The following is a 26,472-nucleotide window of genomic DNA, read 5'->3' on the forward strand; positions in this document are numbered from 1 at the left end:
AAAAACGGTTAAACAAAGGCAAAATATTGCAGACGCTAAAAATCTGGATAAAAATGCTTGTAACATCTAGCAGGCCAGATAGCGTCTGTGGAGAGAGAGCTGAGTTGGCGTTTCAGCCAATGATCTAATTCTAATGCAGTTCATTCTTCATCCTAAGTCTTTTTCCAAAAAAAACAGAAGCATCTTTCATCAACAGTAGTTATCTTTCAATGCATCAAGACTTTCATTATTGCAGCTGAGTTGGGGCGTTTCTCTGAGACTTTAGCTCTGATTTGCCTGACACTAGCAGGAATACTAACATTTTAACTTGATGGGGATATTTTATATTAAATAAAAGACAGAATACGTCCAGAGTATAAAATAATAGACTCAAGTCTCAAATATTTTGGGGTAAATGGAATCGGAGACCCCAATGCTACAGCTATTAAAAACTACACAGAACGCAACATTTCAAAAAAAAGATCTGGTGTATTTATTGTCAATATACACACAAATTAACAGACGTGAATAAAAACAGGAGTAATCCAGTGCAGATTCTGCACTGATTTCTGTAAAAAACTTATTCATGTAAACAATTTCCTGCACTGACAAAAAGGAATTTAAAACATTTCATCAACTGGAACAAATGCCAAATAGTCGCATACAGTTTAAACAACATCAATGCTTCATAGTTTTGGTTTTCCATTATTATGTTGCTATATATTTATATATACTGTATATATATTCTCACAGATTTACAGTGTACACTTCTATCCCAAGAGGAACACAAATTGACACAATTTCACGATATTCAATTTATTTAAAGATTTGTATATCTCCATATACTGTATTATATCTAACTATAATATATATGCCCGGAGAGAGGACAAGAGAGCAAACAATGCTGAGTGTTAATCACAGGTTTGCTTAATATCTAGAAAGCTCTTACAGTAAGACAGTCTCAATAAAATACAAATTCATGAACATAAGAATACATGGAATGACTGGATTAACATTGTGCAATTTGACTGCTAGTTTGCATTATCAATGTGCATACAATTTAACACCATATCACATTACATACAAAACATTTATGGATTATTAAAAGGTTCTGAATTTGACAGTTTTTTGTTAATTCATGAAGTAAACACTTGTGTGTTTTCGGCAGCAAGCCAACTACAGGTTTGTGGCAAAACAAAAAAGAATCCACCACATTATGTAATAGCACTTTTCACATGGTACATATTAATGAATCACATTAACAGCTCTGTCAGTTTGGAATACAGAAATATTTGATACATGGCTGGCAATTTTACTTCTAACCCTTGTCTCCCACAAACAATTTCAACCAGCACTGCTATTCCAATGTAGGTTCATAGACCACAGATTCTGTAATAATTGTTGAATTTAATGTAACATGAAGAACCTTATTAGACACAAACAATATGCCACATGACTTTTGTCAGTTTCCTATAACAGAATTTCAGTTATATACCACATTCATTTAGATATCTTTGCGCAATCTGGCAAACTCCATCCTGTATTTAGCTTCATTACTTCTGTGAGTGCCAAACAATTGACAAGGTGGTTCCACTTCTGGGTTTTCTAGCTCGTAAATATGCTTTACCTGCTTACTCACATGCGAGTCAGCATTAAAGGTTGCTCTGGATGAAATGTACCATGTGACAGATTCACTGGCTTGTGTCAGGTGAGACTTGATTTTTGTACAGACTCAGAGCATGATGTACAAATCCGTACTGTTCACTGGTCTGGATCATTCCTCCCCTGTGGACACAACAAACATAACATCTCTGATGAGTATAGTGACTGCCATCATTTTCCTTTACTGTAAATATTGACCTAATGTAATTATTCAGCATGTTTACTATTTGGATAACATTAATAACATTATCCGTTTTTAATGCGTCCACAAAATATGTACGAAGGAAGTGTAGATTTACACCGACGATAGGCACAAAATGCTGGAGTTACTCAGCGAGTCAGGCAGCATCTCTGGAGAAAATGAATGTGATGTTTCGGGTCGAGGCCGGCTCAGATTGATTCTGTACCTTTCCATACCTCTAGTTTCCCTCTCCACTGTCTCTCAGTCTGAGTAAAGGGCCTGTCACACGAGCATGCGACTGCATGCAGCAAGCGCGACCAAACCGGAAGCGGGGGTCGCGCGGATTCGAGTGATCCCCATACAGGGCCTGTCCCACCAGCATGCGACTGCATGCGGCGAGCGCGACCAAACCGGAAGCGGGGGCCGCGCGGAGGTCGATTGATCCCTTACTAGTTGACGTGAAATTCGAGTGAAGGCGTACGCCGTCAAGATGCTGCGTATGGCATCAAGACGCTGCGTACGGCGTTGAGACACTGCGCACGCCCGTCGAGGCGGTGCGTACGGCCTCAATGCGGCTGCGGGCCGGTAGGCCGTTGCCGCGTGGAATTTTTGGACAGTGTCAGTTTTTCACAGCCCCACGCGATGTCGGGACCAGCTCCGCACAACTCCATACGGCTCCGGCGATCGAAGTGGGACCGGCCCCGCGAGGCCGTACGGCTCAAGCGACCAAGTTAGGTCGCACTTGCCGCATGCAGTCGCATGCTCGTGGGACAGGCCCTTAAGTGTCTCGACCCGAAACGTCATGTGTTCCTTTTCTCCAGAGATGCTGCCTGACCACTGAGTTACTCCAGCAACTTGTGCCTATTTTAGGAGCCCACATTGTTTCAGATATCTGTTTTATTCCCAAATATAATACATTGATTTTAATATTCCTTGAATATTTCCACTTGTTTCTCTAACTTTTAGCTCCTATATTTTCTGTCATCATTATTTCTTTGTATATGTCTCAGTGGCCAGGATCGGTGCAAGTTTATGAATTTTGTTTTAATTTTATATTGACTCTTACCTCCCGAATTGCCATAGCCTTTTATTTCTGGGACGGAGTGTTCTTGCCTCATAGAACCTACGTTAGTTTGAATCAGATTCCTTCTTTGAATAAAAAAAGCAATAAAGTACTGGAGTAACTCAGCGGGTCAGGGAGCATCTCTGGAGAACATGGACTGGTGACATTGTGACCTTTCTTCAGACTAAGAACTTCCTTCTTTGAATAGTTTTGTCTTAAGCAGATTTGGTGAGCTCACCATTGACTGTATCTGAGTCATCGTTTTACCTAAATCTGGATCCTTAGCTGCACCATATCTCCTTTTGATTAATTTGATTAACATTTGCTCTTCTCTGTTTATCCACCATTGATAACTAAATCTAGCCTTGTATTAATTAATAATAAATTATAACTTGGTCCTTTGCTGGTTACTGGGAGTTATACTTGCAGAAAAATATTCTGAATACACCACAAAAAATATTATTTATCTGTTAGGAGCCAGTGTACAAATTTGTATGAAAGTTTAAATCTCCCATTAAATCCATCTACATTGTCCTTACTAAATAACTGTTTTATCTCATTTATACATGACTTTATATCAGAATGCAAATTTACTGTTGGGTTTTAATGGATGAGTCCTTTAATAAGGCTCCCATGAATTAGCAAAATATATTTTATTAATTCCTAAAAAACAAATTGATTTTGTAGTAATGTATTTGTAACCTCTATCAATGTAAACAGATGACAGTAGTGTATAGACGAGTTACATGTTTAATTCACTGTCTGCATCAAAGTGGCATAAACAGTAATCTGGACGTCAATCAAAAACAAATTAACATTTTTTTAATTGCTCAAGGAAAAGCCATTGCTAGTTATAATATTAATATATTAGCCTGTGGCTCATAAAATCTAGCAGGGGTGGCATGGTGGCGCAGCGGTAGAGTTGCTGTCTTACAGCGCCAGAGACCCGGGTTCGATCCTAACCACGGGTGCTGTCAGTACAGAGTTTATACATTCTTCCTGTGACCATGTGGGTTCTCTCCGGGTGCACCAGTTTCCTCCCACAATCCAAAGATATACAAGTTTGTTAGTTAATTGGCTTCAGTAAAATTGTCCCTAGTGTGTAGGATAGTGCTAGTGTACAGGGTGATTGCTGGTCGGCACTGACTCGATGGGCTAAAGGACCTGTTTCCATGCTGTACCTCTAAAATACTTGAATTAAAAGTGCAAAGTGATATACTGTATACTCCAACAGCTCCTTCTAAATCTGTGACCTCCACCATCAAGAAAGACAAGGAGGCAGGTACATGGGGACATCATCATTGGAGGTACTCTTCCAAGTCTCACACCATCCTTATGTGAAAATTATTCACCGTTCCTTTCTTATCACTGGGTCTAAATTCTGGCCAAATAGCAATATGGGGATCACCTTTACTAGACGAATGGCAGATTTTAGGAGATGGCTACTGAATATCATATCAAGAGACAATTAGATGTGGGTCAACAAAATGTGGGTCCTTTCAGTGAGAACCACATAATTAAAAAACAAATTAATTTAAAAAGTGGGACCCTCACAGCATGGTTTGGGAACAGCTCCATTTAAAGCCGCAAGAAATTGCAGAGAGATGTGGACCCAGTCCTGACCTCCACACAAACAAATCTCCCTTCCATTGATTGACTCCATCTACGTTTCATGCTGCCTTGGCAAAGCCAACAACATAATCAAGGACCATCTCACCCCTGTCATTCCCTTTTCTCCCCTCTGTCATCAGGCAAGAGCTATAGAAGTTTGAAAACGCATACCAAGAGTCATAGAGTCATAGTGATACAGTGTGGAAACAGGCCCTTTGGCCCAACTTGACCACACCAGCCAACATGTCCCAGCTACACTGGTCCCACTTGTCTGTGCTTGGTCCATATCCCTCCAAATCTGTCCTATCCATGTACCTGTCTAACTGTTTCTTAAACGTTGGGATAATTCCAGCCCCAACCACGTCCTCTGGCAGCTTGTTCCATACACCCACCACCCTTTGCGTGAACAAGTTAAGGGGCTGTACCACTGCGGCGACCTAATCTGCGAGTTTAGAAGAGTTTGCCTTCGACTCAAACGCGCAGCATGGTCGACACGTGGTGCTAGGAGGTCCTATGAGGTCACTGGAATTCTCCTTCATGCTCGAGGGAAGTTCCCGCATACACCCGGCCTCAGTTTGGTCGAGGAAAGTTTTCAGCATGTTGAAACATTTTCCGCGAGTAAAAATTGATCGGCATGGTTCTTTTGAACTCGTAGTGCAGTGGAGTGGGGTCGCCATGTCGTTACAGGCAGTCGAGGGCAGCCATAGGCAATCTCCTTCGCTGAGTTTTCAGGACCAAGGAAAACGACCGGTAGGTTAAATGCCCGCTTAACTTTATTATAGGTTGTCTGGCTTCTTACAAGTGTCTCCACTCTGTCTCCCCCCCTTCTCTCCCCTTCTCTCCCCTTCTCTCCCCTTCTCTCTCCCGCCCCCGTCCCCCACCTCCGCGCTCTCTAAAGGACTTACCGTACACTGTGCAGCCGTCTTTTATCTTTCTGTTCATCGCGGGTGTGAATTTCAGACAGTGCTCCCCCGCTTTCCCTGGCCCCCGCCTTTGCGATGTGTTTGTGTTTGTGTGTGTGTGTGAGCGGTCGATCGATCCAGCTCGCGGTTTCATCGCTGACGGTCGATCCAGTTCGAGGCTTTTCAGGCGAGTGCCCTCGAGCCTGAAGGTCGAAGACAGTCGCTGAAATGTCGCGTCAGTGGAATAGGCCCTTTACCCCTCAGATTCCTATTAAATCTTTTCCCCTTCACCTCCAGGTTCAGGGACAGTTTCTTCCCAACTGTTATCAGGCTACCTATCACCAACTACAGAGCAGTCCTGACCTCCCATCTACCTTATTGAAGACCTTCCAACTATCTTTACTCAGACTTTTCTGAACTTTAGTTTGCACAAAATGTTATACCCTTTATCTTGTATTTGTATACTGTTGATGGCTTGATTGCAATTATGTAGTCTATTCGCTCACTGGACAACATACAACAAAAAGCTTTTTACTGTACCTTGGTATACGTGACAATAAAGTAAACTAAACCAAACCAAACCAAACAGTATACGTCCTCTGGAGAATATACTCTGAAACAAACAAATGCACACTTTTCAATTGTGTTTAATTTAGATATTTGTGAAAAGAATAATGAAGTTAAAATCTCTAGATATATTTTGTGAAAGTATCTGTACCATTTTAATTTACAGCAAAGATTGATTGTTTTATACTTTACAAGTTACTTCAAATAAGATCGATAATTACAGATATTTTGTGGAGAGAGAGAGGTTGGCATTTCAAGCTGATGAGCTTTCATTCGAGGAGGAGCCATCTTGGGGAACGGCTGCTAACCAGCAGCCGTCCGTTTAATTCATTTTTTTGGGAAGTTTTTTAGTAAGTCTTGTTCTTCGTCTGTTGGAGAAATGGACTTCTTAATGTGGGGGGAAGGAGGTAATTATACTTCTAGGTCCCTACCTGGTCGGTGAGGCAGCTTTTTTCTCCGGGCTGCCCGTCGACCTGTCCTCGTGGCCTACCAGCGGGCGTGGAGCGCCGTTTCCTGGCGGGGACCGCCCAGCACCTCGGCTTCGTTGGCGGCACAGCACTGGAGCGCTATCGCGGAGCGGAGCGGGCGATGCCTTGCCTGGATCGACGCGCTGGAGCTCCGGTGAGCTGTGACCGCCGAGATCAACACCTCCGGGCTGCGGGTCTGCGGAGCGGAGCGGGCGGCGCCGACTATCATCAGGAGCCTGGGAGCTCCAACCCGGCGTGGCCTTGTCGGCTTCGGAAGCCGACAATCCCCTGCTAGGAAGCGGCCGTTCCAGGTGGCCCAGCCGCTGTGAGGACTCTCCCGACGCCGGGGCAACACCACCCGGCCAGAACGGCCAGGAACATCGGGCCTCCGTAGAGGCAATAGCGGTGGCCTCAATAGGCCTGACTTTGGGTGAACTGGGGATGGGGACTGGACTTTGTGCCTTCCCCCACAGTGGTATCCACTGTGGGGGGGATGGTTTTTCTGTGTGTAAGTTTATGTGTTAGTCTGTGTCCAAGATGGCTGTCGGAAGGGAGAGTGGGCGCGCTTTAGCTGCCGCTGCTCTCTCTTCACATTGTGTTTTTAGATTTTTTGATTTTGTGTCTTTGGAGCGATTTCTATCTTTAATTTGTGTATTGATGATGTCCTTATTATTTATTTTTCTCCGACTATATGTTTTTTTCTCTTCTGTTAATTTTTGTAAGGTGTCCTTGAGACTTTGAAAGGAGCCCGAAAATAAAATTTATTATTATTATTATTATTCTTGACTTGAGATGTTGAACTCTGTTTTTCTCTTCAACAGTGCTGCCACACCGGCTCAGCATTTCCAACATGTTCTGTTTTATTTAAGACTCCAGTGTTTGCACTTCTTGATCGTCTTGCTTCAGATACTTCGGGACGACAGATGGCACAATGGGCTAAGTGTTCGGCTGGCAACCGGAAGGTAGCCGGTTCGAATCCCGCTTGGAGTGCATACTGTCGTTGTGTCCTTGGGCAAGACACTTCACCCACCTTTGCCTGTGTGTGAATGTGTGTGAATGTGTGTGAGTGATTGGTGGTGGTCGGAGGGGCCGTAGGCGCAGATTGGCAGCCACGCTTCCGTCAGTCTGCCCCAGGGCAGCTGTGGCTACAGAAGTAGCTTACCACCACCGAGTGTGACTGAGGAGTGAATGAATAATGCGATGTAAAGCGCCTTGAGTATTAGAAAGGCGCTATATAAATCCCATCCATTATTATTATTATTAGACACAAAAATAGTTTGCGCTTTGGCTGACAAGTGGCAGGTGACAATTCTGCGGCAGGTCACCCAGCTCCAACAAGAAACTGAGGGAACAAAACACCTGCAGCGTCCCTGATCAGAAACATAGAAAATAGATGCAGGAGTAGGCCATTTGGCCCTTCAAGCCAGCACCGCTATTCAATATGATCATGACTGATCATCCAAAATCAGTACCCTATTCCTACTTTTTCCCCATATCCCTTGATTCCATTAACCCTAAAAGCTGAATCTAACTCTTGAACATGTCCAGTGAATTGGCCTCCACTGCCTTCTGTGGCAGAGGATTCCACAGATTCACAACTCTCGGGGTGAAAAAGTTTTTCCTCATCTCAGTCCTAAATGGCCTACCCCTTATTCTTACGTTAACCATTTTTTCCCCCACAGATCCTGCCTGGCCTGCTAAGTATTTTTAAACATTTTCTGTACTAAAAAGTTTAATCTAATTTTAACTGCAGCATTAAGCCACCCAATTGTACCCCATCATAGAAATTCCCTATGTTTCACCTTCTCTTCCACCTTCTCTGCTGCTGAATAGTCCCTTGTCTCTCTCTTTCTCAGTTCTAATGAAGGGTCCTGAATCATTCCTCAGACGTTGCCTGGCCTGCTGGGTTATTCCAGTCGCTCAATTACAACAAGAAAACGTCTGACTGCTCTCTTTCATCATTAATAGCAATACCTGCGCTTCTCGGGTCAGATTCCACACTGAGCCTGCCAAATAAATATCAGAGTTATGGGGGCTGGAGATAGACTGGGCATTCAAACTTCAAAGCCCCTCCAATATCTGTAAGATTCATATCAGCAAAGTGATGAAAAACTAACAATTCACCTGAGTAATTGCTACAACATTCACAATATCTGGTACTAACAAGACAACATGAGGGTTCTCTTAGCCTTGGTTGAGACAAGGGAGGTAATGTTCCGATGAGATAGATATTCACTGTCATTTAACTTAATACTCACACTTTCGTTGCCAGTTCATTGGATATTTATAGAATGTATACGATACAATACGATACGATAGAACTTTACTTATTCCACGAGGGAAATTGATCTGGTAAAACACAAGGTCGACATAAAATACTGGAGTAACTTAGCGGGACAGGCAGCATCTCTGGAGAGGAATGGGTGACATTTCGGGTTGAGACCCTTCTTCAGTCTCCAGAGGTGCTGCCTGTCCCGCTGAGTTACTCCAGCATTTTGTGTCTACCTTCGATAGGAACCAGCTTCTGCAGTTCTTTCCTACACGTAATAAAGCACAAGATACTTGAAACACAAAATTAGAGTGATGAGTGGAAAAGATTGGTGATGTGCAAAGATTTGGGGAGAGGGGGGAAGGAGTGTCAGTCATCCACACGACAGAAGGGGGAGGAGTTGTACAGTTTGATAGCCACAGGGAAGAAGGATGTGTGTCGCTCTGTACTGCATCTTGGTGGAACCAGTCTGCTGCTGAAGGTACTCTTCAGGTTGACTTGTGTGTCATGGAGGGGGTGAGCTGTGTGGTCCAACCACTTGCCAGCACAACTGCATAACATGAGAATTAATTATCCCACTCAAAAAAAACCCTGGTTTGTAGGCTAATTGGCTCAGTAAAATTGTAAATTGTTCCTAGTATGTTTAGGATAGTGTTAGTGTGGGAGATCGCTCGGTGGGCCTAATGCCCCTGTCTCACTTAGGAAACCTGAACGGAAATCTCTGGAGACTTTGCGCCCCACCCAAGGTTTCCGTGTGGTTCCCGGAGGTTTTTGTCAGTCTCCCTACCTGCTTCCACTACCTGCAATCTCCGGCAACCACCTGCAACCTCTGGGAACCTCACGGAAACCTTGGGTGGGGCGCAAAGTCTCCAGAGGTTTCCGTTCAGGTTTCCTAAGTGGGACAGGGGCCTAAGGGTCTGTTTCCTCACCGTATCTCTAAACTAAACTAAACTAAAAGTTCCAACCACAAGGAAAACAAACAATATTCTATCCGAGGCATCAAATCCATTTTGTTCCCAGCCTCTTCATCGGCGTCTGGGAAGTCAATGAAAACCATTTAAATTAGGTTTATTGGCTCCTCCTCTGGAACCACCGTGTCCTTTGCTTTCTGGCCCATTGCCATGTCTCCTCATTAATCTCCCTGTCCCATCATTGCTCACAGCCTTCTTTGGACCTGGTTCATCAACTTATCAATTAACTGCTTCTTTTCAGATGTTGTTCACCTTCTGTTATCAGCTTTACTTTCAGAACAAATAATCCACACCATTACACCAAATGTTGCACCCTTACATTTGTGCAAATTGTTCCTTTCTCTGCTTCTCAACAGGTTGAGTGAATCACTCAGTTCTATTTCTGACTCTCCCACAACTTCCTGCTTACGTTCCTCCTGCCTGTCTGCTGTCTTGCTTAACTCTGACATCAACCTCAAAAATGCCTGTCTTTCATGTCAGTTCACATCCTGGCACGGCCTTTTTTACTCTTCCTACTCTAGTTTGCTCTGAATCCCCCATCCATCTCAATCACCTTGTCAATGGCAGCTACTTTGAAACATTTTCTCATCGGAATGATTCTTCAAATGCGTTTGTTCACCAATCTTACATCTGTACTACTTCCTATTAGCATCCCCTGTAAAGAAAGACAGAGGGATTTTTGCTCGGAATGCCAATGTAGATTGATATGTAGTCAATGTTTTGCAAGGAATGTCAATGTAACAGTACATTGATATAATAAAAGCTATGAACATCACCTCCATCACAGCTTTTGTTACATTAATGGATCGCAGATTCAGTGCACTACAGTTTCTATTTGGTAATCCTGATTTAGAGACACAACGTGTTGCCTAAATTTAGGGCGTTGTTCCATCCAGCGCAAGTGTGTATCTCAATTTAGACAGTGGCCTGACCACATAAATTCTACCTAATTTAATCAGAAATGCATATATCTTCCTTCTACAAAATAAGCCATGCTGGTCTGGCAAGACTGCACTGTCGTTTACCATTGCGTAACCTACTTTGCTTTGTGCACAATTATCATGGCATGCTAAAGTCAAGCTGTGTAAACATATCATTTTAAATACTGCACCATATCCAGGAGTATACAAATAGCACAAGAGGCTGAAACTGGATAATTATAGAAGTGGACAGAAACTGTTTGTAAAATAGAGAAAGTATTAATTGCACAAAATTGCTCATAATTTCCAAAACACCAAATGAAGAACAAACCAAAAGACCAAAAGAAAATAACATGGCGTTTAAAGAGAAATTGCAGGTTGGAAAGCAATCCCAATTATTTATCATTTTCTATGCTCACATGTAGGGGAAAGCAGTTGTGTCAGACAATAGCTCATGATTCATGTGGAATTATACAGGAACATTATTTTTGCTACATGCTTAGCAAAGATTAGTAAAACGTTGGGCAAAAATAAAATGTTGGGCGCACAGTGGTAGAGTTGGTGCCTTACAGTGCCAGACGCCCGGGTTCAATTCTGACTATGGGTGCTGTGGTTAACCTACAGCTTTGGTTTTCTCTGTGTACTACGGTTTCCTCCCACATTCCTAAGACATGTTGGTTTGTAGGTTAATGGCCTCTGTAAATTGTAAATTGTAGGACAGTGCTAGTGTACGGGGTTGGTTGGCGTGGCCTTGTTGGGCCGAAGGGCCTGTTTCCATGCTGTATCTCTAAAAACCCACCTCTTGGGCAATCCTTTGGTTGCAGGGCCAGTGGGAATTGCAAGATGTGCTCAATATTGTTTGTCTCATCAATGCTCAGTCAGATTTGCCTTGGGATGCATGGCTCCACATCATCTTATAGGAACATTGACATAAGAGCTGAACTGTAGAGATGAGGTCAGAATGATTATCCCTGACAACTCGGCCGAATGGGTGTGGGTGTGGCAAGAAACCCTGTAAAAATTAAGTCAATGGGAAACTCTGCATTAATCAGTAGCTGGTTGTGGTTGTTAGATGTCAAGCATCACAAGCATTGGAGTCCCAGGATATTGTTGCATGGATTTGATAGGACAGTGATCTTGGTCCAGACATCTTTAGTTGTGTGTTCATCCACTCACATCTCAGACAATGAAGTAGCCCATGTAGCAACGCAACAAAATGGTCAAACATAGGCCAGTGAGGAGCATAGTGCAGCAATGCCACACCAATTCATGCAATTGCCATCTCCGAGATGAGATGCTGCCCCTGAGCTCCTGACCCAAAGTGTCATCGACCCATCCCTCCACAGATACTGCCTGACTCGCTGAGTTCCTCAAGCACTTTGTGTTTTCCACATTACCTCTGCCGAATATTTAACATCTTGGTTAATCACTATTGACCAGAAACCCAACTGGACCGACCACATGAAATAGCATGGCCAAAACAGCAGGGCTTTCCACCAACTCACGAATGTCCTTAATTTACCGGACCAAGAATATTTTCTGCAACGCTAAAGAAAATCCACCAGGGATAAACTAACTCACTTGAATTGAACCCACGATATGTAATGGGACAACGATTTGTATATTAGAGGGCAGTTGCTCTGAAGCCCTTTAGTAATCCCACTGGAAAATAGATTGGCCATGTCACCATTAGAGCCAAATGGTACATCCTTCCTCACCATTCTCATGGTGCAATCCCTGATCCACTAGGACCCTCCAAAGAAGACAGATGACGCAAGGTATTGACTTGATACTGACACTCCCTTTGCCTCATTGGATGCCTCCCGACCCACTGAGTTCCTCCAGGAAATCTTTAAATCTTCTTCTACAGTCTCTCTATGGAAGCATTCATCATTTCAACCATGCATTCATTTTATTCATCCATCCTCTGCATTTCTCACCGAAAGATTATCCTAACAAGATCCCATATATAATGTTGGAATCGACTATGAATAAGAGAACTAGCACAGCAATTGGCAGAGCAGCAGCCTCGGCAGGACATAAGCTACGAAGCTGCATCTGTGGCTGTGAAAAGATAACATCAGAGAAGGGCCTCAAGATCCACCAGGGCAGAGAAAAGTGCCCGGGAGAGCTTGGTGTGGGGCCTCGCATCGACCATTACTTTCTAAGAGGTAGGCCAAATCAGTCGAGTGAAGCCCAGTGGCAGGTTAACCACCACAGTCCACAGGGTATCAGCACCCCAGGCGAAGCTCAACCAAGTACTGTCCCACCAACGGACACGAGTCCAGAGCCCAACCAGCCACAGTCAGCGGTAGAGAGGAAGATGGAAGGAAAAAAGCAGAATGGAGCAGTCACTGGCTGTGGCTGAAGAGAAAATATGCTGTCTGGGCTGTCACGTGACCATCTAGAGGCTAACCATAAGACACACACCCAGGGCTGATCACCCTGCGGTGGGCCTGCTACGACTGAGGGTGTCTTGTGATAAAAGGCCGAAATACCCAGTGGTGTTGAGGTACACAACTGAAGATGTGTCTGATTGGTAGCAAAATCACCTAGTGGTCACCCCCAAGAATACCGGGTGTCAGTTGTGGTGAAGAACCTTAGGAATTGTAACATCCAGTCCTTCTAATCAATATTAGACATAAGCCTTCTTAATGGGTTGACAATGCATGCGTGGAAATGATAACATTTATTTTATAAGATGCACCATATTGATGCAACAGAGCAACAGTCCGATTTATATTCTCAACTCATATTCAGATTTAATTTGCAAATATTTTTTTTCTTTTCCACATGAGAGATAAATAATGAAGTCTGTCAGACCATCTTTATAGATTAAAATCAGAGGGGGTGAACTTCTTTAGATCACAAGACCACACAAAGCATTTTCCTGTCACTGATAGTAATAGACTGCACTACATCCTGTCTGAACATGAGGTAGCTGTCTCAGTCATACACCATGACGCAAGGATTAAAACAAATTCTCCCACCCCAACATTCCTACCGTTATAGACAGGACTCTTTCATGTCATGTTTACCACCCATTTTTAACAGTTAATAAATATTATTTATAAAATGAGGCACCTGAGGGTAAAGTTTAGTTTAGTTTAGGTTAGTGTAGTTTAGAGATACGGTGTAGAAACAGTCCCTTCGGCCCACCAAGTCCATGCCGACTAACAATCATTCATATATTACTTCTGTTATATATCCCACCTTCGCATTCTATGCACTATGGGAACTTTACAGAAGTCAATTAACCTACAAACCTGCACGTCTTTGGAACGTTGGAGGAAACCATAGCTCCCGGAGAAAACCCACGTGGTCACAGGAAGAGTGTACAAACTCCGTACAGACAGCACCCGTCGTCAGGATCGAACCCGGGTCTCTGGCGCTGCAAGGCAGCAACTATACTGTGCCCCCCTTTGTAGGTTAATTGGCTTCTGTAAATTATCCCTTGTGCATGAGATAGAATTAATGTACAGATGATCACTGGTTGGCACGAACCCAGTGGGCCAAAGGGCCTGTTTCCACATTATATTTCTGAACTAAACTAAAATCTTACTTTTAAAATTGTGCTTTTAAACTAAAATCTAGATATCTTTAAGAAGAAAATCAATATCTAGAAATAAAAAGTTTATTTTAATTTCCTTGTGTCATTTTCAAAGTTTATATCCCAAACCTAACCCTTTGTTTTATTACACTTCATCCCATCTCATCATTTCCAAATGAGGGGATGAATGGAGCATCAGCAATAAGATTATATCAACACTGTTCATTAGTCTGTGCTGGGAAGTGTTCGAGATGATGTGAGCACTTTGATGACCTTCAATCAAAGTGCTCACTTTGAAGTATTTAACTTTCCCTTGAATTTTCCCAGATAGGTTGGGTGTGGGAGATATCTTCCAATGAACCAGAACCATGACTGGGAGTCTGGCCCTCTTTGCTGACTAATTTCTTCTCGTTAAGCAACGTTAATAATTGTATTAATCACAGTTTCACCTATTCTTTCACTATTACCAAATCCTGCAAAGTTGACGAAGTGACCAACTTCAGGAATTTAATGGCCGAAGCACATACAATGGCAGAAAAATAAATTGTGAGTACACAGAACATGGAACAGTGTAGCACAGCAACAGGCCCATTGGCTCTCAATGTCCATGCCGAACATGATGCCATTAAACTAATCTCTTCTTCCTGCATGTGACCCACATCTACCCTGTATATTAATGCGCCTGTCCAAAAGCCTCTTAAATGCTTCTATCATATCTGCTTTCATCGTCACTGCTGGCAGCACATTCCAGGCCCTCACCTGTATCAAAAACTTGTTCCACACATGTCTTTTATATTTTGCCCCTCTCATTTTAAAGCTATACCTTTGAGTCTTTGACATGTCCACCCTGGGATAAGGTTCTGTCACTCCAGCCCATCTATGCTTCTCATGATTTAAAATACTTCCATCAGGTTTCCCCGTCAACTTCTGATGCTCCAGAAAAACTCATTTAAGTTTATCTAATACAGCTGCAGTGGATCGGCTAAGCAAATAAATATCCGGTTTCATCAACTATTTATAAACACAAACACTCGTTTTGATGGGTAATTTACAGAATTGTTTTATAGTGACATACTTCCGAATTTTTATGAAATAGAGTTAAAATGTATTCGATCAAATTAGTCATTGATGGAGAATGTAAAGGACTAACTGTTAGAGCCCTCTGAGCTGCTCAAATTAAACTTGTCCAGTCTGTTTACACAGCTCAGTAAATTCCTGCTAACTACCAAACCCAAATCACTGAGATATCTCCTCATTCAGATTAGGAAAAGTACAAACTTGCTTACTTAGAGTCAACAAAAGAAGATCTTGCATTTTTATTCTAAATCCTTTCAGGATTCATCAAAGTGCTTTACAGCAAATATATTAATGTGTAATCGCAACGGGGGGGGGGGGGGGGGGGGGGGGGAACGACAGGGACAGATAAAAACTGAACGATAAAATAAATTGAAAGAGGGAGAGAGACACACAGATATATACTCAAACATTGGCTCAGGTGCTATTAAGGCCATCAGTAATTTTGGGAACCTCCCCAGACCTAAAAGATCTTGAGAAAGGTGAGGTGAGATGTGCCACCTAAAATACCACTCATTTCTCCTTGTTCCTCTTCGTCTGTTACAACAGCATCAATGGTTTAACTTCCCAAAGCATCGTTCTGCTATTGATTAATTTGTCACCCAACATTTCTCCTCGGCAGTGTTTCACAGACCTGTTAACATGTTGCTTCCATTTCCTACACATCAAATAGTCAGCATTTTCTCACATCAGTCCCAGGAACGCACTATTCACCAGCTCTTGCATGCGCTAAACTATCATCCTCAATTTTTCTAACTTACAGCATACCCTCCCACTCTCCGGTAATCCTTCTCTTGCTCAAAATGCAGTGGCACATCTGGTACTAATTGTACCACCGAGCCGGAGACCCCGGTTCAATCCTGATCTTGGATGCTGTGAGGAGTTTGCATGTTCTCCCTGTGACTTCCAGGAGCTCCAGTTACCTCCTATATCCCAAAGAGGTTTGGAGGTTAAATAACCTCTGTAAAATGTCCCTAGTGTGTAGGGAGTGAAAGCAAAGGTGGGATAATAGAGAATTAGTGTGAACGTTTTCGATGGTCGGCGTGGACATTAGGCCAAAGGGCCTGTTTCCGTGCTGTATCATTCAATCCATCAAAAACAATTAAAAATATTTAAACACAAATTTAGTTTATTGTGATACATTTAAAAAAAGATCCTTTCATACTTTGCACAAGAGAGTGTGTGGAGAATATAAATAGAAAAAGAAAACATTAGTAATACTTGATAAAAAATAAATTGAAAATAGAATTTATTCAATGAATGATTAGGATTAACGATGTAAAAACTAGAGGCACAAGTAACACATATTATTTAGCCAATAAACTTACATTTTAATTAATTATCAGAATACAATTTTATTTTTGCTAGTGCCAGCATGGAGATGCAGAAATAATATTTGCTTAATCTCCCCCTTCAATTCCTTTATAAGGGAATTTCTGGAATTCCCTATCCCAGAGGGTTGTAGTGACTGAATCATTGGAGATATTTATAGAAAAAAGATCACAGAATTGAGAGAATGGGGAATTGGCACAGAAGAGGAGTTAAGACCAGGGACTGATCAGTCATGAACATATTGAATTGTGGGGCAGGCTTGAGGGGTCGATAAGTTCCCACATACTGATTTTGATACATTGTTTACCTCTCCACTCACAATGTGGGGAAACATAAAGACTTCGGACGTTTTAACTTATTTAACCATAATTGTTGCAGAGCAATACGAAAGACAAAATAAGTCAATGCTCCTATTTGTGAAGGTAGAAATTGTCCTAAATCCATACCATTCCTCACCAGGTTAATTCCTGGGATGGTGGGACATGTATGATGAAAGAGCGGGTCGACTGGGCTTGTATTCGCTGGAATTTAAAGGATGAGAGGATATCTTATAGAAATATATAACATTCTTAGAGGATTGGATAGGGTAGATGCAGGAAAAATGTTACTGATGTTGGGGGAGTCCAGAACCAGGAGTCACAGTTCAAGAATAAGGGGTAGGCCATTTAGGACTGAGATGAGGAAAACCTTTTTCACCCAGAGAGTTCTGAATCTGTGGAATTCTCTGCCACAGAAGGCAGTAGAGGCCAATTCACTGGATGCTCACTCTCAGAGTTAGATTTAGCTCTTGGGGAAGCAAGGGATATGGGGAAAAAAACAGAACGGGGTAGTGATTTTGGATGATCAGCAATGATTATATTGAATGGCTGTGCCGGCTCGAAGGGCCGCATGGCCTACTCCTGCACCTATTTTCTATGTTTCTATGTTTCTCCCACATACACATTAAAGTAGATGAAACCAATCATAGCTCAATTTCCTCAACGCGGCAATTCAAAGCAGCAGGGTGGCTCAATGACGCAGCAGTAGAGTTGCTGCCTACAGGTCAAAGATCCAGGTTCGATCTTGACTACGGGTGCTGTCTGTACGGAATTTGTACGTTCTCCCCGTGACCTCATAGATTTACTCCAAGTGCTCCGGTTTCCTCCCACATTTCAAAGACATGCAGGTTTGCAGGTTAATTGGCTTCTGTAAATTGTCCCTAGAGTGTAGGATAGAACTAGTGTATGTGTGATCACTGGTGAGTGTGGACTCGGTGGGCTGAATGGCCTGTTCAATGCTGTATCTCTAAACTAAACTAAACTTTGGATGAAGTTTTAAACTTGTCAAAGGCAAATGTGCAACTGGTAGTATGTGGAGAAGAACATCAGTACTTCCAATACCATGACTGAAGCTCACGATGAAACTCTTACTGCTGCTGCTATCATACAGCTTTTCCTTCAACAGCTGGTAATGCTGGACTTTACTGATTTAGCAACAATGACAACGGCCCTAGAGTAAGTTAATTTATGAAGTACTTTTGAACTGCTCGACAGAAATGGTGTGCGGAAACAAAGAGGGATGGAATGCCAGCAGCAACTTAAGGCCAGGCATGTTTGTGCGGAAAAAAGTCGCAAGATGCTCAGCAGGTCAGGTAGCATCTCTGGAAAACATGGAAAGGTTTTGTCTTGCCCCTCATCTCTTCCAACTTTCTCCCTCCCCCCCCCCCCCCCCTCCCTCCCCCTCCCTCCCCCTCCCCTTCAAAACCCCTTAATCACAATCATTCTGAAAGAGAGTTTTCACCCGAAACATTTTCTATCCATGTTTGGACATGGACCCTATCCACCCATGGATAGAACAGGTTTAGAGGGATATGAGCCAAACACAGGCAGGTGGGACTAATGTAGATGGGACATGTTGGCCAGTGTGGGCAAGTTAGGCCAAAGGGCCTGTTTCCATGCTGTAAGACCCTATGACTCTATTTTCCCCCAGAGATGCTGCCTGACCTGCTCACTTACACCTATGGACTATCTCCACACCTATAGCAATGTTAAGTGCACAGATATTTTATTTTGCAAGCACGACCTAGCAATTCGTGCCTTTGAATTCCTATATTTACAGAATTAGCAATCAATATTCCAGTTTAACAAGGTAGTATAGAGGAGACACTTTTAGACATTTGGTTCATGTGTCTCTTGACCTCAACATAGAATGGAATAAACTTCTACTCACTGTGGGGCAGCAGGTCGGAAAGAGAAACCAGAAGGGACGATGGACGAGGTAGGACGTGGGGACTGGTGATCAGTGGGCAGTTGAATGGCCACTGCTGGCTTGTTATCTCTGCCAAAACTGCATTGAATTGCTTGGAAAACCCAGATGCAGGAAGCAGCAGGGACGACAGTTTAATATTATTTTTCTTTAAACATGACATATAGAATATTTTGCATTTAACCTTTATATCAACCGTCAAATCAGTTGCTGTGCTAACCATAAGCAGCTGCTGTTTATAATCAGAAAAAGCGGGAGTACATTCCTCATTTCACACCATTCCCTATTTGAATGGTTATTTTTATATTTTTGTTGCCAGATTCTTGCCTTCCTCTCCAGAAGCTGCGGACACATACCAGGATATGGTTTAACAGGCAACTGTTACTTGTCTAATTGACCACTCTTCATCTCCTACCCTCATAAAGCTGCTTAATGAGTGTTGCCTAGCATCCAATTATTTGTGGGAGCCAAACATAAAACTCGAATCCCATATTTGCCTGACATTTATCCTGTCTATTTACCAGCTGTGATCATGAGAAGGCCATCTAGAGTGGGTTGGAGCAGGCCCTAAATGTGTTCTGTTACCCAAACAGCCTAAATCAGTGCGGGGCTGGGGAATGTCTGTGGGGTCACGGTCAAACGATAGGCATGAGGAGGTGTCCAAGAGCTGGTGCTTTGTCTCGGCACTTTCGAGGTCAGCCTGCCAGACTACAACACCTCCCTTGCCAGCGGGTTTGATAACAATGTTGGGATTGTCACTGAGTGAGTGGAGGGCTGCGCGTTCAGAGGGGGTGAAAATTTGGAGTGGGTAGGGGGAGCGGGGAAGTCAAGGTGCTTGATATTCCCCCAGCAATTGAAAGTAAAAAGGTGGAGAGAGGGTAGAAGGCATGTAGGAGGTGTCCAAGAGGAGAAGGAGAGTTGGAAACAGAGGAAGGGGCTCATCACTAGGAGGCGAGGACTCCTTGCCATGAAAAAGGCCTGGTGTTGGAGGTGATGGAAGAGCTCTACAGGCTCAGAACTCATTGAGGTGTGGGCGTAGCGGTACAAGGAGTTTGAGGAGGACAGACGGGGAGGAGGTTGGGGGTTCGGTTAAGGTTCCTTGGAGGGAAGATAGGAGTGCAGAGGGAATGTATGAGGGATACTAGAGCATTGGTATTAGGCAAACTAATGTGATTAAAACCCCTGCCCCAGCTAGCTTTAAACTAAATGGCTATGCCAGTTAGCCAATTACTAAATATAACTAACTATGTCCTAAGGATCTTCCAAAAATTCTCAATTTCTGGAGAAATGCGCAGGAAGTAGAAAACTTCCAATGTCACATCCCTATCTCATCACAGCTTGGTTTGGGACAGCTCCATCCAAGACAGCGCAGACCATCACACAAACCAACCTCCCTTCTATTGCAAGGGAGTGCAAGGCCAGCAGCATAATCAAAGACAAGTCACACCCTGGCCACCCTCTTCTCCCCTCTCCCATCAAGCAAAAGGTATAGAAATGTGAAAACGCCCACCTCCAGATTCAGGGACTTTTTTCCCAGCTGTAACTGAACTATCCAAATGCAACCAGAGAGCAGTCCTCAACTACAATCTACCTCAGACTATCTTTGATCAGACTCTACTGGCTTTATACTGCACTTAGCGTTATTCCCTTATCATGTATCTGTACACTGTAAATGGCTCGATTGTAATCATGTATTGTCTTTCCCATGGCTGGTTAGCACGTAGCAAAAGTTTTTCCATGTACCTTGGTACACATGACGATAAACAAAACTAAACTGAACCATCTAAAAAATAGAGCAAAAATCAGGTAGCTCTAAGCCAATCAGCCTAACATTTATTGCTGGGCAAATGTTAGAATCAATTTTTGAGAAAGTAATAGCAACATATTTGATAAATAATATTCTAATCAATCAGACACATGGAGGGGGAATCACGCCTGACAAATTAATTAGAGTTTATGAGGAAACATCGACCAGAAAGGAAGGAGGAAACCAATGGACATGGTAATAATTTGGTTATTGGCAGGCATTCATCAGCTGAACTGGGGTCAAGGAAAAAGCGTTCACATCGCGGCCCTGTTTCCACCAATCTTTCCACCACGCGCAAGAAGCGCAAAACAGACACCATTGTGCAGATGCCGAGAAGTGTGTTCAGCTCTGGCTGAATAACTTCTAATCTTGTATATGGACTCGATAAGAAGAAGAAGCTCAGCTGAACTTAATAGTAGATAAGAATAGATGTTCCATTGGCACTTGTTTCTGGCACGGCGCCATGTATATACTTCACACCGAAGCATATGTAGACTTTAGAGTTATATTGTATAACCTTAACGATTATTGTTATACAAACATACGGCCCAGATTTTCCAGGCTATTGCTAGCAACTACATGACTCCATCAAGCCATGGTCAACTGCAGGAGTCTCAAACCTACTCAACACAGCATTATTTCATTTTTAGGTTTAGACTTTGGTGGAGTTGCTTCCTTACAGCACCAGAGACCCAGGTACGATCCTGGCTAAAGGTGCTGCCTGTACGGAGTTTGTACGTTTTTCCTGTGACCACATGGACTTTCTCTGGGTGCTCAGTCTCCTCCCACATTCCAAAGTTATGTTGGTCTGTATGTTAATTATCTTCTGTAAATTGGCCCCAGTGTGTAGGATAGAACTTGGGTATGGGTCATCATTGGTTGGCGCGGACTTGCTGGGCCAAAGTGCCTGTTTCAACACTGTATCTCCAAACTAAACTAAACTAAAATTGCCCTGATATTCAGAAACATTTAAAATCCCGACTGCATTGACAGCTGACAAACATGAGATGAGGGCTTCATGGGCTATTAAAGAATTTTAGGAGATTTGGACAAATGTATTTTCAGTGCACCGTCGGAGGTCCTGGCATGGTGTAAGGCCTATTGATGGAATCCAGGATGTTTGGGCCAGGATGTTTCAGGATGGCAAGATCAACCTGGTCAGTTCAAGAGGTGAAGCCAGTTGTTGGCAAGTGGTAGATGCATGATAGTGAAATCTGAACCCATATGTTATATGCTCAAAAGAATATAATAGAATAGAATAGAATAGAATACGTTTATTGTCATTGCACAAACATTCGTGCAACAAAATTCCATTGCAACTCCTTCGGTGTGTACATAAAAGACACAGGATAAAAATGTTTTAAAAGAACAAAACACAACAGCCATTGATTCACATATACACAAGATCAGTAAGAAAATAATAAATAGATATTAAAAACATTTAAAAAGAATATTGCGCATTATCTTGCACCCCGAATTATATTGTGCTTCCCCCAGTGTTCTCTGTTAGAGTTAAGTTCTTTTATCGCACATGGGTAGAAACAATTTTTTAGTCTACCGGTGCGAGCCTTCAGAGACCTGTATCACCTCCCAGAGGGTAGCAGTGAAAAGGTGGTTGGCAGAGTGGGATGTGTCCTGCTTGATGTTTGTGGCCCGGCGCAAGCATCGGGACCTGTATATGTCATCCAGGGAGGGCAGTTGAGCATTTGTGATGCTCTGTGCAGTTTTAATAACTCTCTGCTGCGCCCTCCTCTCAGCCACAGTGCAGCTAGCAAACCACACCAGGATGCCATAGGAGAGGATACTTTCCACGGTGCACCGGTGCGAGGACAGCAGCAGTTGTATCAATACTCTGCCATTATGTGTGGTCCGGTGAATATTTAAAATCCTCTTATTGTAATGGCAATCTGCACTATTAATATTCTGATAATATGAAGGTGGATGCCACCAAAACGAATTACAGGGTGGAAATACAGGCACTTGTGTCATCACCGAAGGAGGAAGGATGAAAGGAAAAAAAAGTATTGGACCTTTGACAAAGATCTTAGACAAAAAGACAAAGAAGCAGATCAGGCAGCAACTCTGGAGAACTTGCATAGGTGATGTTTCAGGTCAGGACCCTTCTTCATACTGATTGTGCTAGTGGCTGGGTAGGGGGGGGGGGGGGAGGGGGGAGAGCTGGAAAGGATAAGGGGCAAACAAAGCCTGATGAGTTATAGGTGGATATTGGTGAGGGGTGGTGGGTTTGATAGCATTGTCGTAGAGCAGGTGAGCAGCAGGAATCTCAGAGGGAGAGTAGGGAGAGAGGGTCTGACGGGCTTCAAGTGGGAGAGAGGAGGCGAATTATGGATGGGGTCCTTCATTTCACCAGCAGTCAAGAAAAGCAGAACAAATAGAGCAATCTATGAGATGAATCAAAACTTAAAGAACAGAATGAAAAGCAGAAACGTTCAGGAAACTTGAATTTATGAAATAACAAAGAGAAGGAATTTCATAAATTAAAACCTACAGTAATCAGACTGAAATCAAAAATAAGTTGCTAAAATGCAACCTCAGATAGTAAATATGTCTGGTGTAGTGACAGGTCGTTGAATCTGACTCCAGCTGTTTAAATGGTATTTATCCTTGTGATGTTATCAACATTATAAAAAAATTGTATTAATTTGACACATTGCTTGGATACTCAAGTACTTTGTATTCCAAACTGTGAAATATATTTTCCATAATCTAATATATCTGTTGGACTTGACATTCTCCCACTATAGTTTGAAACATAACTACGGTCTCTGGGTACTTCCCAATCACCAGTCCAATTATTCTATTAGCGTTAATAACCATGCTCACTAATGCCATGATTTAAACACATCCACTTCTCTGGGGATTAATTATTTTAGGTAACAATGCTACTGACGTAAATTGGCAGAGCGTTTATCCTGGTGACACAGCTGCCCAATAACAAAGCAAACATTTCTCAGTCGTTCAGCCAATTTACACTGATCATGTCACGCATACAGCTCTCCTTAAATTCCTGATCAGAAGTGCTTTATATTGCTGTATTTTTTTTTCACTGTGTTGTGTTTTAGTTTCGGGGTCTGAGGAACAAAATTGCTCGCCTTTGAAGCCAGGAAGGGACCAAGAAGAGAATTGTTCAGAGTCCACCAAAAACAATCTTCAGTTAATAAAAGATAAACCTTCAGAGGTATTTGGGTGGCAAAATTCGATCCTGACCAGGGATGCTGTTTCTATGGAGTTTGTATGTTCTCCCTGTGACCGTGTGGGTTTCCTCCGGCTGCTCCAGTTTCCTCCCACATTCCAAAGATGTGCAGATTTGTAGGCTGACTGGCCTCTGTAAACTGTCCCTACTGTGTAGGATAGAACCAGTGTGTGGGTGATTGCTGGTCGGCATGGGCTCGACGGGCCGAAGGGACCTGTTTCCATGCTGTATCTCTGAAACTAAAACTAAAAACTAAAACCAAACTAAAAAAAACACAAATATGATACCAACACAGGTGGATTTCGAAGATGTTGAATATAAATATGATGATTTACAATTTTAAACACTGCCTTATGTGCGCATGTGAAAAAATGCATCTTTGAGATAAATGCACAAAGTGATCAAGTCGAACTGGTTGTGCCTGGAATCACAACCTGGACCAGGCAAACCAACCTACACCACAGAACCCTCTCATAAGACTGAGTGGCTCCAGGTGAGTGGGCTTCAAGCTACATATCCTGGAGTCCAGCCTCCAGAATGTCTTTCAACTGCTCCACAACAATTAAAAAATATTTTAATAATAAAAAATGTAAAAATTTGAAAAATTAAATTAAAAGACTAAAACAAATAAATGTAATTACAAATAACTAACTGAATCATTAACATGCATGTGCCTTCATGTATAGGCTTTCAGATGCCGTTCAAATGAATGGGGATGCGTTAATTACCATGTTCGTCCATGGTGCAAAGCTGAGGGGCTCTATTCAAGGTGTGTGGGGCCTCTCTCCTCAGAGCATCGCTGCTGCTCCAGTGGGTTGTCCAGCAGCGGCAGGGAAGCAAGATGCACCAGGATTTGACATTCAACTTGTCTTGGACCTCCGCTCTAGGCTGAGTGTGCATTGACGTCCATGCCCAATTGGGGGCACAGCTTGGCTGTTCCACCAGTCAATGTGCTTTGGCCCGATGGTCGTGCCCATCCATATGTGTTGCACTGTAATTACTTTGCAAGTTGGGAGCATATTGGAGGGTGCAATTCTCTGCATGGCCAAAATGGGACCTAAAGATATGTGCATCTTTATCAGTGTTGGCTAAGCTGATAGCATTCACACTAGAAGTTGTGGGTTCCAAAGCCAGTGAGAAGCATGAGCTTAACAAGCAAGGTTCAATGGTTCAAATTCCTTTTTTTTGCTTACAGTTCAGTAAAAACTATACATAGGCACAATCTTACTTACTGTAAGTGCAAGAGTGTAGGAATAATAGATTACACTGAGGCAGTCTGCAAGGGTTGCCATGTTTCCAGTGCCATTTTTGTATGATAGAGTCCATTGAAGTGTAGTGCAGTACTGAAGCAGTACTGAAGGAGTGATGCATGGCTGGCTACCCCATCTTTCAATAGAAATATTAAACTGAGGGCTCTTTATTCTATCAGGTAAACAAGTTTATATGCAATACCCCAAGAAGAACTGGGCGGTTCTCAGATAGCTAACCATTTTTATCGTTCAATTAAGTTTGGAAAAATCAGCTAGCTCGTCATGGTCACACTGGTGTTTATGTGTGATTGTCGGCACAGATTGTCTGCTGTGCTTCCTGCAACACCGTACTGTCCTGGCATTTAAAGTATTTCACTCCCTGTAAGGAGGTTTGGGATATTTAAAGGTGCTGAACTATTTAACTGCAAGCCTTGGGATTTTTGTATTGCTAATGTTTATATAGAAGTAAATTTCCTGTCAACCTCACAACCTCATATTCCCTTCCTAGTCATCGAGTCATGGAGACATACAGAGTAGAAACAGGTGCTTTGCCTCAACTAGTGCCATTATATTGCGATGGAATATGGTGTTGGCTCCATGTGCGGCACAGTGGTGCAGTGGTAGAGTTGCTGCCTTACAGTGCCAGAGATCCGGGTACGATCCAGACTACGGGTGCCGCCTGTACGGCGTTTGCACGTTATCCCTGTGACTGTATGGGCTTTCCCGGGAGCTCCAGTTTCCTCCCACAGTCCAAAAACATACAGGCTTGTAGGTTAATTGGCTTCGGTAAAAATTGTGAATTGTCCCCAGTATGATGGATAGTGCTCGTGTACGGGGATTGCTGGTTGACTCGGTGTGCCGAAGGACCTGTTTCTGCACTGTATTTCTAAACAAAACCAAACTAGTCCATGCTGACCTAGTTCCCGTCAATGCTGGTCCCATTTGGCCGCCTTTAACCCAAGTATCTCCAAGCCTTTCTGATCCATGTAACCTGTCCAAATGTCTTTGAAATTATGTTATTGTGCCTGCCTGAACTACCTCCTCTGGCAGCTCATTCCATACACGCACCACCCTCAGGATCAGAACCATTATACTGAGCGGGTTCCAACAGAAAGCAGCATAAATGATTAAGGAACCTGATTGATTACGTTTCAAGGGTTTTTATTTCTCAGGTATTTGTTTTATCCCCAATTACACACGTCTCAGGAAATGAATCAGCACAGCGATAAGTCAGCGTACACAACACCCATTTGAGTGGTGCTGCTGTAAGCATCTCTCGCTCAATGTCAACAAAACCAGACTACTAATCATTGACTTCAGATACGGTAAGTCAGGAGACCATGTGCCAGTTTATATTGGTGGGTCTGCAGATAGAGAGTTAACAACTTCAAATTACTGGTGTTAATATC

At 42.9% G+C, this 26,472-nt stretch overlaps 1 protein-coding gene across 1 annotated transcript in view; it reads right to left on the bottom strand.

Annotated features, from left to right (window-relative positions):
* Positions 1–471: 471 nt before the first annotated feature.
* Positions 472–26,472, bottom strand: part of ptprr (protein tyrosine phosphatase receptor type R) — a 189,340-nt gene continuing 163,339 nt past the window's right edge. The window contains exon 14 of the mRNA XM_033038171.1: positions 472–1,764. Within this exon, the coding sequence (XP_032894062.1) occupies positions 1,671–1,764 (94 nt within the window). The 3' untranslated portion in view covers positions 472–1,670. The remainder of the gene's footprint in view (positions 1,765–26,472) is intronic.

This window comes from Amblyraja radiata, chromosome 19 (assembly GCF_010909765.2).
Source record: "Amblyraja radiata isolate CabotCenter1 chromosome 19, sAmbRad1.1.pri, whole genome shotgun sequence".
In the NCBI taxonomy this organism is placed as follows: Eukaryota; Metazoa; Chordata; class Chondrichthyes; order Rajiformes; family Rajidae; genus Amblyraja; species Amblyraja radiata.